The sequence below is a fragment of the Rattus norvegicus genome, chromosome 20 (assembly GCF_036323735.1).
Source record: "Rattus norvegicus strain BN/NHsdMcwi chromosome 20, GRCr8, whole genome shotgun sequence".
In the NCBI taxonomy this organism is placed as follows: Eukaryota; Metazoa; Chordata; class Mammalia; order Rodentia; family Muridae; genus Rattus; species Rattus norvegicus.
The window spans coordinates 45,013,922-45,027,985 of record NC_086038.1 but is presented as its reverse complement, the minus strand read 5'-3'; the positions used below and the strand labels follow the sequence as shown (position 1 = coordinate 45,027,985).

General features: G+C 46.1%; 1 protein-coding gene across 4 annotated transcripts in view; it reads left to right on the top strand.

Annotated features, from left to right (window-relative positions):
• The window catches only part of Slc16a10 (solute carrier family 16 member 10), a 108,164-nt gene extending 94,407 nt beyond the window's left edge, over positions 1–13,757 (top strand). For 3 of the 4 annotated variants that reach the window (XM_039098394.2, XM_039098395.2, XM_063278943.1), the window contains 2 exons: positions 9,449–9,677; positions 12,774–13,757. In XM_039098394.2, coding sequence (XP_038954322.1) covers positions 9,449–9,677; positions 12,774–13,006 — 462 coding nt within the window. In that variant the 3' untranslated portion in view covers positions 13,007–13,757. 4 annotated transcript variants of the gene reach the window in all.
• The last annotated feature ends 307 nt before the right edge of the window (positions 13,758–14,064 follow it).

The following is a 14,064-nucleotide window of genomic DNA, read 5'->3' as shown; positions in this document are numbered from 1 at the left end:
GATGGAGGTTTACCTGCAGGTCCTCTCTGGGCTCTCCTCCCCCTATAGATGGAGGTTTACCTGCAGGTCCTCTCTGGGCTCTCTTCCCCTATAGATGGAGGTTTACCTGCAGGTCCTCTCTGGACTCTCCTCCCCCTATAGATGGAGTTTACCTGCAGGTCCTCTCTGGGCTCTCCTCCCCCTATAGATGGAGTTTACCTGCAGGTCCTCTCTGGGCTCTCCTCTCCTATAGATGGAGGTTTACCTGCAGGTCCTCTCTGGGCTCTCCTCTCCTATGGATGGAGGTTTACCTGCAGGTCCTCTCTGGGCTCTCCTTCCCCTATAGATATAGATGGAGTTTACCTGTAGGTCCTCTCTGGGCTCTCCTCCCCCTATGGATGGAGGTTTACCTGCAGGTCCTCTCTGGGCTCTCCTCCCCCTATAGATGGAGTTTACCTGCAGGTCCTCTCTGGGCTCTCCCTCTGCAGCACACTCTGTTCCTGGCTCCTAGTGGTCATTTGCACTAGCTGTACCTATATGCATGTATGCTGTAAAAATGGTAGGTGCTTCTAGACTAGAACTTCTGCAGACATGTATTCTTTCCTTGTTTCTCTTTTTGTTGGTCGAGACAGAGTTTCTCTGTGTAGCACCGGTTTTCCTTTGAACTCACTCTATAGACCAGGCTGACCTTGAACTCAGAGATCTGCCTGCTCTTCCTAAGTGCTACATTTAAGAGCCTGCCAGTGTCACCAGCCTGCAGATTCCCGAGGGCAAAGGTTGCCTGCTAGGTGTTATGGAGTGTGCTTAACCAGATACTAATTCCAAGGTTATTATCCGCTTGCAGTTGAAGTGAGTCTTTCTTAGCAGAACTCTGCAGCTTGCTAGATGCTGCCCAGCTCAGCACATTCTGTGATCCTTGCTTACTAGTCAAAGGTCCAGGGGGACCTGATAGTACAGTATTGCCGCTCAGTGAGATAACAGCTCCCTGGGAAAAGTCTGAATCACTAGTGAGAGTCTAAAGATTATAAAGACACAAGAGCTACTTAAAGAGCCAGGATGTAACTTAGCAATGAAGCTTACCTTGCATGCACACGGCCCTGGCTTGTTCCCCAGCATCATGGAAAAGTGGCTTTCTATAAGTGAGTAGGTGGCTAGGTGGAGAGAGTCAGAGATAAGGAAGAGAAGAAAAGAATGTCCTAAGTAGGGAGAACACAGGGTCCATGTATGTGTGTGCCTGGGAAGCTGGATGCTTGAAAGGCATACAGGAGGGGGAGGAGGGGGTATAGCTGGAGGGAGGCCAGGTTAGGAAGACATTTATGGGCATGAAAGTTGATGACCTTCCACACAGTGGTTCATCCTAGCATGGGGGTGGGGGGTATAGGCAAGAAGATCAACACAAGTTCAAGGCCAGCCTGCTCTACATAGCAAATTCCAAGCCAGCTGGGGTTACACAGCAAGACCCCACTTCAAAAAGTCAAAGGAACAGAGAAGGGGTGCCCGATGAAGCCATTTATGCTCTGTACGCCTGAGATCTGTTGCTTGGCTAATGGTAGAGGTGGTCTCATTATCCCGTGAGATTAGCAGTTCAGTATATCCAAAGAAGACAAACTATTTGTTTTTGCCACATTCATGCATGGAACCTATGAACAGCCAAGTTAAATGCTCACGTAAAAGTCTGGTGGGACGTGAGCATTCTTGGGCTGCAAGGGAACTGAAAGGAGGTGACCAGGTTGGTAAGAAACATCTGGGAATAGAGTGCTTCTAGGAACACCAGTGACCATCCACATCAGGAACTAGTGAAGTGATTGAAGTAAGAGACCACTGGTGGCCACCAGATGACAAAGTGGGAGTAAGGGGACTGCGTCCAAGGACGGTAAAGGAGAGCCGGAAAGCGAGTCAAGGATTAATCGTGGGAAGTAGTGTGAGCAGGCTCATAAGAGGTGAGATCTGGGAACAGGAAACTGTAGAATAGGCGGCTATTCCAGATAAAGTCACTGCCCTGAGTCAGCTATAATGTGTGGGTGGTTACATCACTAACTCTTCCCTGAGCTGAGTGTTCCACACGCACCATCTCCAGTCCTCACCCTTCAAGGAGGCTTAGTTCTCTGCTTCCACTTACAGATACGCACTCTTAGGAGCAGAGTCTGCCTTGCCGTAGGGTCCAAGCAGACAGTCTCGGGCCAGTCCTGTTATGCAGCTGGAAGGAAGTGGAGACAGTGGCTGATGTCTGCTTCTTTCCACCAGTGCTGGGAGGCCTCGTTGGTCTATATACTCTTTTATAAAATGTGGCGCCAAGTGGGCGTAGAGATGCAGGCCTCAAGTAGGTCCCAGTGCTTGGGAGGCAGAGGGAGGGAGATCCCCAAGTTCAAGGCCGGCTTGGTCTACATTGTAAGTTCTAGGACAGCTAGCTATGTAGAGAGACTCAAAAGGGAAGGGGGCTTTGAAGCAGCTCCATGAGTAAAGCTGTGGGCCTCCAGCCTGATGACCTGAAATCGGTGCCCAGAATTCAGGGGAAGGTAGAAGGAAAGAACCGTGCTCTCTCCCAACTTGTCCTCTGACCTCCACGTGTTCTGTGCCATCGCAATCCCCCAAACCCTGTACACACGGGCACGGTAGCTTGCACCTATCTGTAAGCCAATACTTATGAGGTGGGATTGCCACAGACACAGGGCCAGCCTGGGCTTCAGGCTGAGACTCTGTCTCAAATACTGTGGCAGTATTAATTTATTTTATGATCATCATCCCGCCCTTTATAACACTTCATTGTAGATAAACTTATCCAGCATTTTGCCGACCAGCTAGTTCTGCTTGCTAATGTCAAGGTGCCCTCTACTGGAAATCTGCTGCACTGCAGACTTTCAGCTTTCATTCTGTAAAAATAATACTAAATATTTCCTGTGCTCTTAGACATTAGCCTAGGTGCAGAGGCACACACAGGACAGGAAGGTCCCTGGGTCCTAGAACAGGGTCAGAGCTGGGAAAAGCTAGGGGAGACTGGCCTGGAAGAAGTAGGGATGCTGGGAAGGGGTGGAGATCTGTCTTCAGACCCAAGATCAGGTTTTACTTTGTAGAATGTTGGTACAGTTTACAATAATCTAGGGTTGTTGGCTAACTGGCCCACAATTGTTACACAAACATCCTGCTCTGCCTTAAACTTGTCTTGAGGGTGAGGAGGAAGCCAGCCATCTTGGAAATTCACCACCTTTATTACCTACATGTGGTCCCTCTCCTATCTGCCTGCCTACCAAGGTATTTGTCAAACTCCGAGTCCCTCAAATGGACATCCTGTCCATGTGTCTGGACCCAAATGCCCTGGGCCTCATTGAGTGCAGAATAGGATGAGGGTGGGTGGGTGGGGCTGAAGGGAGTTCATGCCTGTCTTCATGTGTAACTTTCTCTTCCGTTGAAAAAGGTCGAGTCGGTCAGTGCTGTTAAACTCCGCTTTTCACTTTCCTTATCACTAACATTTACATGAAGGCATGGGGTTTACCCAATATCTAGATGGAATTCGAGTACTTACCTTTCCCCAGACTGACTCAGAGGCCCCGCAGTCTCACTGAGGCTGGCCCTGCTCTGAATGTGATCTGAAGAAAATCAGACATTTCCTCTCACTCTCTTCCTCTGTGTGAAACATGTCAACAGCACCAAGGCCCTGTATGCTCCGGAAGGTTCCAGTCATTTGGTCACATGGCCTCCATTCCATCTAGTTAGTGTAGGATGACCAGGACTTAGCTGCTCTCTCCCTTGGTCACAGCCTGGCTTACAGCCTCCTGTAAAGCTCTGGAAACGTTATGTCGATGAAGCATTTTAAGAGCAGCATATGAACCTAACTTTGTCCAGTTGTGAGTCTGCCTCTGAGGACGCCTTGTGTTTGCTCATAAGGAGCTTAGCTTCTGCCGGAGTCCAGTGTCTGCGTAGGATAGGCCAGTGTTGTCTCCCACAACGCTGTGCTTGTGTAATGAGAACCTATTATCTTCCAAACTGGGTTCCGGGATTGACAGATCAATATTTGATCTGTATATCTGATATTTATTTGGAAATGATAAGGAAGTACTGATGTGTGTGGACAATTTATCAAACCTTGACACATGCTTCCTGTGGCCTAGGGATCCCTGCAAAAAGGGCAAATATTTACGTTCTGACCAGCTTAGACATAAACTCTACTGGGAACGAGCGTTTTCCTTATCACCGTAGTTACTGCCGATGCAAAGCACAGCTCTCACCTCAAAAAGAGTAGGTGTTTATTCTGCAGGCAAACATGAGCAACTGTGGTTCCAGAACATAGATTAGGTCACTCCAGGTTCTGTGCTCCAAAGTGGGGATGTTTGGTGAGGTGTGTATAGTAGCAGAACGTTCTTGAAGCATGCTACTTTTCAGATGTGTTAGAAACATGAGGCAGGTAGATTAAAGCTCTAGGCCTCAGGCACCACCTGACGGCATTTGTGGCCATTTGGTTGGTGGTATGGGTTCACTGAAGAGCATTTTACCCAACAGTCACAAAGATATTATTCGCTCACATATAGAAGAAGGCAGGGCATGGCTACCAAAGGGCTAACAGTGGCCTAAGGTAATTTGTTTCTGGACTTGTAACATTCTAAACTCTCCAACATGGTTGAAATTTTAATAAATTAGTTGGCCTTGAATATTTGGTGGGGGATGGGGAGTCAGCTCCTTCCTGAGAACTTTCCCTCAATACAAATAAAGTAAAAGAAACTAGGCATTGTTCTGAAGCGCTCAAGGAATGGGCTGTCTGTATGAATGACCTTAAGGAGTTCAATTCTCAAGGGAAAATGACAAATTTATTTAATTAAACTAATAAATCTTATCCTTTTTCATTTTATATGTATATTTTCTCTCCATGTAAACCCATGCAATACAAACATGCCTGGTGCCTGCAGAGGCCTGAGACAGCACCAGATTCCCTGAAACTGGAGTTAGAATGTTTGTGAGTTGCTATGTGAGTCCTGGGGCTAGAACCCAGGTCCTTTGGGAGTGCAGCCAGTGCTCTACCCACTGAGCCATCTCTCAGTTCCAAGTTAATAAGTCTTACAGGAGGAATGGTAATACATGTCTGTATTCCTGTACTCAAAATGCTGGGGCAAAGGCATTCCAAGTTTGAGGACAGCCTGGGATATATTGCTACACCAATCTCAAAGGAGCAACGACAATAATCAATCTTGGTCAAATATCTGAGAAAGTTAGTTAATATAGGGTAGCATGAAAAAGGGACTTGTAGTTCGGTAAGGATTAAAAAATGCTCCAGTTGTGAACCTTAAAAATCAAGCAAAAAAAAAGCTGATCAAAACCAAAAAAATAAATAAATAAATAAATTAAAAGACAAAAAAGTAGAGAAATTGGGGAAACTACCCAAATTAAAGAGCCTGGACTTCATTATGTTAATTCTCCCATGAAAACATTATTAAGTAAAACTGAGTGTGCCAAATACTGTATGAGACTGTCAGGTTCCCAGTAGTCATTAGCTGCCTGTGTGCTAAGTTTAAACTCCAGAGCTGCTCTTCTTGACAGGAATTAGTACTGAAAAAATCGGGAGAGAAATAAGGCATGGGTGAATGTCTATTGTAATTAAGGGGTGTGTGTGTGTGTGTGTGTGTGTGTGTGTGTGTGTGTGTGTGTTGTATTGTGATGAGGTGGCTGGAAGTTTGGTTCATGGTTTTACCAGTGAAGGGCATTGAATGAACCAGGCCTGATAGTTCACATCTATAATCCCTAGCACTCAGGAGGTTATGAGTTCAAGACCAGCCTGGGTACATGACATGATCTATTTCAGCCAAGCCAAGCAAGACAAAAAAAAAAAAATTAACTAGGATAGTTTAGATTTCCTGGAGTTCGTTGGATTGAAAATGTTTCTAAGACTGTCCATGTTTCTTTCACAGTTGCAGACAGAAAAAAAGTTTATTTATAACTAGGAATGGTAGGATTTGTGTCTCCCAATCCCTGCCTCCTCTTCCTGCTTTTTTTTTTTTTTTTCCGGAGCTGAGGACCAAACCCAGGGCCTTGTGCTTCCTAGGCAAGCGCTCTACCACTGAGCTAAATCCCCAACCCCTCTTCCTGCTTCTTAAGGAGAGACTAGATGTTTCTTTAGCTCTCTGTTCTGGGGGCTGGGAAGTCTGGTGTGTACCATTGGTTTCTGGTATCACTTCTTGGACATCTTAATATAGCAGAGGCATCAATGGCAACAGAACCTGGTTAGCCTTTGGATAAAAATAGCAAAGCGTTATTTTAACTCCTTGGCCACTTGTTACCTTTTAGACATTTTGGTTATATTTAGGCTTTTTGTCTCAAGCATCAGAATGTCTTTTGCTTGTTCAGGATCACAGAGAGCCAGAGCCTGGTTGTTTTTAAGTCAACCTGATACAAGCTAGTCATGGGGTAAAGAATTCTCATGCCCCTGTAGATCAGCCTATAGGTACATGAGATAGGAATTCTCATCCCTCTGTAGATCAGCTTATAGGCACATCAGACAGGAATTCCCATGCTTCTGTAGATCGGCCTATAGGCACATTGGATGGGCATTTTCTTGATTAATGATGTGGAAGGGTCCATCTCACCGTGGGCAGTGCCACTTGTAGGCAGGTGGTCCTGGACGTACAAGAAAACAGACTGAGTAATCAACAGGGAGCAAGCCAGGAAGCAGCATTCTGCTTTCTTTGATGATGGACTGTGGTGAGGAGTGGTAAGCTGACATAAACCCTTTCCTCCCAAAGCTTGCTCTGGGCCATGGTGTTTTTTCTCAGTAATGGAGACTACAACTCAGACGACCTTTCTCGCTTATCTATCTTGCCCACTACTGGGAAGCCACACTTATGCTTTCACTGACGTTGGGACAGAGAAAAAAAGATGTTTCAGTTTTTTTAAAGTGGGAGAATGGAAGATTTTATTCTTTCAGAAAGTGAGTATGAAGCTGTTTGGTGGTACACACTATAATCTCGGCCCTTGGGAGGTGAAGGCTGGAAGGTTATGTGTTTAAGGCCAGAATATCTATTCTCTCCCCTTTGGTCCCCACTGTACTTTAAATATACAGTTGTCAATGTAGTAATGTCAAGGCTACACAGTGAACTACCCAGCTTCATATCGCAATGGGGTCAGAAAGGTGACGCAGATTGTGACTGTTTTCAAGTGTTTCTTAGTGCTATGTCAATGGACAAGGTGTGCCACAGTTGGTGAAAGCTGCCATTCCAAAGGGTTTCAGTTATGGTTCTTCAGGAACTGTCTGTTTCTGACACAGCTAGCTCCAGAGACCCTGTTTCCAGTCTCTCAGCACACACCACCAGCCAGCACGCCTGTTCTTTTTATGTGGCTGCAGAACGTCTAAACTCGTGTTTTCATGGAGTTTTACCAACCGAGCTATCCCCGGAGCCTGAAAACTGCTGGTTGTGAATCCCACGCTTTCTCAGACCATGCATCCCCAGAACCCTTAGAGCATGAGTAGCTTCCCTGGTGTGCACTACCAAGCCTGCTGTGCCGATAGGGTCTGTCCACTTGACACAAACTGGAGTGCCCTGGGAAGAGGGAAGGCAGTTGAGGAATTGCTTCCATCCATCAGACTAGCTGTGGGCCTGTCTAGGGGGTGTGTCCTGACTAATGATTGACATAGAAAGGCTCAGCCCACTGTGAGAGCCGTTCCTAGGCAAGCGGCTGACAGAAGGGAGTAAGCCAGGAAGCACCATTCGTTCAGCCATCAGCTTTAGTGCCTGCTTCCGCTTCCCACGGGAGCTTCTGCTTGGTTTCCCTTCATATAGGAAACAAAGCTCTCACTCTGTAAAAACAATTTCAAGAGTAGTTTAGTGAAAACGAAGCCGTTTTTAGAATACCAGTCTGCAGAGAGGGACGAGAGCGTGGAGAAAGGCAACATGGTGGTATACCAGTTGGCACGAGACTGAAGTTTAAAACTCCTGGTCTTGAGAAACCCTGTTCTTGTCTTCCCATCAGCTGTTGGCCCAGGTGCATGATCTCTGTAAACTATCACATCTGGTCCAAAGACTGTATCTATCTATGTGTGCACACACATCTATTTGCAGAGTTTGAGAGAGACTCAGTCACATAGCAGACTCCTGCAGCTTCCCAACTGATCATTGTAAAACAGGCAGGTAGCACCTCTTGCTTTTCTGTGACTCTTTGAGCTCTGCATGCACCTCATACCTGGAGTGAAAGCCAAATGAACCCTTTCCTCCTGCAGCCTGCTTTGCTCTTGGTGTTTCTCATAGTGATAGAGAAACAAATAAGGACAGTTGTATCCTCTAAGCATGCCAATAGCACGGAAATCAGAAGAGACAGTGCAGTGATGTCCACGGCCTGTCTCTCTCATCTCTGGTTTGCTGCCCTGCAGTCACTGGAGGGCACCTGACAGGACCATCCTGTCCACTCTGAGCCACTGTGCATGTGGTCTAGGCCTGCTCTGTCTATGTGCCTCAGGTGTGTTAAGGTTTCCGAGCACCGCCATCTTTGCAAGTGAGACAAGGACAGCGTTGTACTCACAGTGAAGTGACCCCTGGAGAGAGGTCAGAGAATGGCCTTGGTAAACAGTAGTGTGTGCACAGCTTTCTTCTGACCATCCATTTGGGGTTTTCCAAGACTGAAGACAACTTTCAGGAATCGTTTCTTTCCCTTCCCCATCGGGTCCTGGGCCTGGAACTCAGGTTTTCAACCCTGATGACAAGAACCCATGCGTGATTAGCTCTCGCTGCTCGTTGTTTTCTGTCTGAGGTAGGCTCTCGGTATAACCTCAGGCTAGCCCTAAGCTGTGGATTCTCCATTTCCTGGAGTTCTGAGCATAACCACCAGGCCAGCCACTTACCCGCTTTTGTTATTTCCTCAGAAGTTAGAGATGGTCTGTTCTCTTATACTTTACACACATGACTATGGCACCATCTAAAATACTTCATTTGTACCCTTTTATTAAATGTCCTTCTCTCCAGAACCCAAGAGGAAGAATTGACTTGTTCATTGTGTAAACCTCTATATAGCATTAATGCTTACCAGATGTCAGGCAAAACCAGGCGTTTGATTGCATTAACTACCCTAACCCTGAAATACTCTAACCCTTAATGCTAAAATGCCCAGATATAAAATGCAGTATTTACCCCTAAAGTGTAATGGGTTTCATGGGTTAAAAGAATAATCAAGTGCTTAAAGAATAAATGAGGCTAACAGCATTGGGCCAGGTGCATGATCTCTCTAAACTTTATAATATCTAATCCAAAGATTTGTTCATATATACGTATACATACATACATATATGCACATTCTTTAGTCTTTATGTGTATATAAAGTATTCTGACTGAAGAATGCACATGCTGGGAAGGAAAATCACCATGTAAAATGGTTACGTTCTTGTTCCCTAGTGAAAATGGTAAGGAAATCTAAGAGGGCCTCGGGGAAGTTGATCCCATGTTAGCAAGAGGAAGAGGGGTTCCTGAAAGCAGCGTTAACGTGACATCGTCTGTCCTAGGTCCTCTCCTTCTTCTTCATCGGCCTGACGTCCATGATGATTCCCCTGTGCAGCGTTTTCGGAGCCCTCATTGCCCTCTGCCTCATCATGGGTCTCTTCGACGGGTGCTTCATCTCCATCATGGCGCCCATTGCCTTTGAATTAGTTGGTCCTCAGGATGCTTCCCAGGCCATTGGGTTTCTCCTTGGATTCATGTCCATCCCCATGACTGTTGGTCCTCCTGTTGCAGGTAAATATGACAGTTCTTCTACAGCACTGTCCACTCTGGATCCTAAACCCTGTTTGTTTGTGAGATACATTATTGACAGTACTCTGAGCTTTCTTTATCTCATATCTGCTTGTTTCATGTTGGGAGTTTTTGATATTGCTGTTGTCTTTGTTGCTTGTTTGATGATTTTTCAAGACAGAGTTTCTCTGTATAAACCCCGCTGTTCTAGACCTCACTCTATAGATCAGGCCGGCCTCAAACTCAGAGATCTGCCTGCCTCTGCCTCTTGAGTGCCAGGATTAAAAGGGGTGCACCACCGTCTTCTGGCTCCTCTTTTAATAAGCCTGTCTGTTGATAGTATGTTGGAAACATTTATTGGGGACCATTCTATGAGTGTGTGTGTGTGTGGGGTGTGCATGTATGTGTGTGTGGGGTCTGTAGGTGTGTGTGTATGTATATATGGGGGTCTGTATGTGTCTGTGTATGTGTGTGAGGGGTCTGTATGTGTATGTGTGTGTGTGCATGGGGGGGTCTGTGTGTGTGGGGTCTGTGTGTGTGTGGGTCTGTATGTGTGTATGTGTGGTGTGTGTATATGTGTGTGTGGGGATGTATGTGTGTGGGATGTGTGGGGGTCTGTATATGTGTGTGTGTGTGTGTGTGTGTGTGTGTGTGTGTGTGGTGTGTTAAGCCCAGGCCCTTGCACATCCTAAGCAAGGACGTGCCACTGAGCTACACTCCCAGCAAACACTCCCTGTTGGGGCATGCTGAGTATTGGACTTGGGCATGGGGTATACCAAATACATACTCTTCCAGTACGCCATGCAGTTAGCCCCTACTTCTTCACAGTTCTGTTCGCATGTATGTTAGACAAATGGAAACATGAAAATGAAGATTCTGATAGACTTCCAAGCATCATTTACTACTTGTACATACGTAAGCATACCCATTGTAAAATGGTTGAAGAGAATCACATGTAGTGGAGAGAACTATATTGTCTATCAAAACATAAATATAGAAATAATGCAGTGGTACAGATCTATATTCTCAGTGTTCAGGAGAACTGCAAGTTCAAGGCCAGCCTGGCCTACACAGTGAGTCCCAGGAGAGCTGGGACTGTATATAACATAATAAGACTTGACTCCAGTCTGTCCCTAGCCAAAGAGTAAAGCCCAAAGTCTACCATGCGTTGGAGAGGGGTAGATACTGTTCAGCCATCAAAGTGATAGAGAGGGACACTGATGCCACCGCCGGGTGAGCCAGCATCACAGACATGAAACGGTCAGGTACCGCATGGTTCCACCTTTATGAGCTGCCCGACATCTCCACAGAGACAGAAACCAGGGTGGTGGTGCCAGAGACTGGAGAAGGGGCACTCGATAGGGATGGAGTTCTGTCGCTTTTAGCGTGACGGACGCGGGCGTAGCCATGCTGCTCATGAGCATTGCGAGTTTACTCCGTGTCACTGTACCTCAACAGCTGACTTCATGTTAAGCGAGTGCTACCTTCACAGGTCGCCTAGATGACCGAGTGATCCTTACTTGGGTACCGGTGTGAATTGGATGAGTGTTCAAAACAGTTAGGATAAAGTCTCAATTATATACAGCTATCTCGTCCGATAGAAGGGGCTCAGTGAAGCTCCGTGAGAGTCACCTTAACCCCTTCTTGTGTCTGGAGCCACATTGCTGATCCAGAGTAGAGTTGGCCATCTAGAGTGATACTCCCTGTATGAGAAGCCTCTATCTATCTCTTCCTCTCTTCTCAGGTAATAGCTTGTGCACTTAGCTCAGGTTGGGAGAGTTCAGGTCTCCAAGTAAAGAGTGGGAACAGTGTTGCTTCAGCAGGAACAGTAACGGCTTACAGACCCAGCATAAGGGGCGGGGGCAGCAGGACACTCCTGAAATAGGAAGAACACGTAGCAACTGGCCCGGAGAATTACCCTCCCCCATTTCCTCAGTGGCTCAGCGTGGTTATTTATAGGAAAGCCTGTCTATTAGCAGCCACAGGTGCAAGGCTGGTTGCATGTGAGACACTTGGATTCCGAAGGCCAGAATATTGCATATTGAAAGATCTTTGTGTTTTACATCTAGATTCGGGATAGCTGTACTTTCATTTATATGTGCATGTATTGGCGAGCCACTGGATGCATTCTTAGCTGGGCATTGGCGAAGTAGGACAGGCGTTCAGTTCAGTATGCTCTCTGGATGTTTTAGATAACCTGAGGTGCACAGTAAAAACCCAAACACTAAGAAGACATACAACTTGGAGCCCTGGATTTCTCAGGAGGTTTAGAAGTAAACTAATACTTTTCGGAAGCAGAGCTTAAGAATCCATCAAATGGCAAACACACACTTCAGGGCTTTCTGTTTATTTTGAGACAGGGCCTCTATGTAGCCTACAACTCTCTGTGTGGACCAGGCTGGCTTCAAACTTCAGTCTCTGCTGTGATTAAAGTCATATGCTGCCCGGTCTGGCCAGACACACATTGTTATAATTCTTCCCAAGGATGGGAAGGTCTCAGTATCTTTCTCAGATATATTCCAAAACCTCTCTTTTGGGCTAGTGAGATTGCTCACTGGTTAAAAGCACTGGCTGCTTTTCCAAAGGATGCTTTAGTTAGAACCCACATGGTGGGCATCTACCCCTAACTCCAGATGCCTTCTTGGATACCAGGTAGGCATTTGGTACACAGACATATATTCAGACGAAACACCCAGACATTAAAAAAGTTGAGTCTCTTTTTATCCCAGCTCTTAGATTTATGGCTTTTAGTGTTTTGTATCACGATTTGAGTAAGATCATCTTGGGGGCAGATGTTGAGAGAACTTTGACCTGGGTGCTCCACCCACCTTCAACTGAGACAAGGCCATTGCATCATCTTTAGAGTGGCTTAGTCTCTGATAGGCTGGAGGATGCCAAAGCCTCCTTGTAATGCTTTCCAGAAGTGCTTTGGTATGACCTGTGCTCTGCAGTAAAACTTAAAATCAGAGATCTTTTTCCCCTTCCACATGTCAGAAAATGTTTGCATTTCAAGTCTGTTTTCCGAGCCTGCCATCAGTGTGACTGATCTGGGAGCCAGACTTGTTCCCTCGTTGTGACAGCTGCTGTGTCCTCTTCCAGGGTTGCTCCATGACAAACTGGGCTCCTATGATTTGGCCTTCTACCTCGCTGGGATCCCTCCCTTCATTGGAGGTGCTGTGCTCTGCTTAATCCCGTGGATTCATAGCAAGAAGCAGAGAGAGATCAGTAAAAACACCGGAGGGGAGAAGATGGAGAAAATGCTGGCGAACCAGAGCTCTCTCCTGTCAAGTTCATCTGGAATCTTCAAAAAGGAATCCGACTCAATTATTTAATGCCATATATACCTCCACCTGACTGGATTTGCTTTTGAATTTTAAGCCAGTTTTCCTTTTATATGAATTGCAGATTTCTTATTTTTTTAAATCATCCTTGGAATAGCACAAATGGGACATGAAACCTTTATTACTACAAGAACCATTTTCTCTCCCCAAATAGCTTTTGATATTTCCAGGAATCGGGGGGTAAGAGACTGTTGTTACAGGCAAGCATGTTTGGAACTCAAACTTGAGCATTCAAAGCTATCAGTAAGGAGCAGCCCTGGCAGCCTTGGGTGCTGTGGGCTGCAGCGTGTGTTTGCTGCGCTGGGTGGGCTGCAGCATGTGTTTGCTGCGCTGGGTGGGCTGCAGTTTGGTCCACGCTGGAAGCATTTTGCTTTTCAGTTGGTGTCTTTTGTTCCAGTGTGTTATGTGTTACTTTCTACATCATTTTGGAACTTTTTGCAAAATCTAAGCCTGGATCCTACATGATAAGAGGCCAACCTTAGCCTCGAGTCTATTCAATGATTTAAGCTATGAAATTAGGAGGTTCCTACATGCTGCCATGTCAGGGGGCCTCCCGGGAGCAGATGCTAATGCTACCACCATGATATGGGCGATAGAAAGGTCCCTCCCGTAGGCAGCAATCAGGTGTTTCTTCCACGAACCTCTCTTCCCTTTGGTCTGTAGTGTGTTTTACTCCAGTCGCCAGAAACACCCCACATTTCTGATTTTGTATAAACAATAAAGTGAAGTAGAATGTATAAAAGGTAGCCTGGCAGTTCTAACGGAGTTTCCAACTTCCGGGTTTGTTAGCACTGTGTCCGTGTGCTTTGTTGAGCATGTTGTCAGCTGGTGGAGTGGACGCAGACTGGCGGTGCCGCTGCAGAACTGTTCTGTCCATTAGAAGAACGTCTGATACAAGAAATTGCTTATCTGACTCTGCAACTAATGATTTTAAAATGTTAAATATATTTATAAAAAGCTAATTCCTACATTTTCCAAGAATTTGTAGCAAAACTTTACATTTGTATGTAGTCTTGTGATGTGCTAGGAGCCTGGGGGTGGTGCTTTCC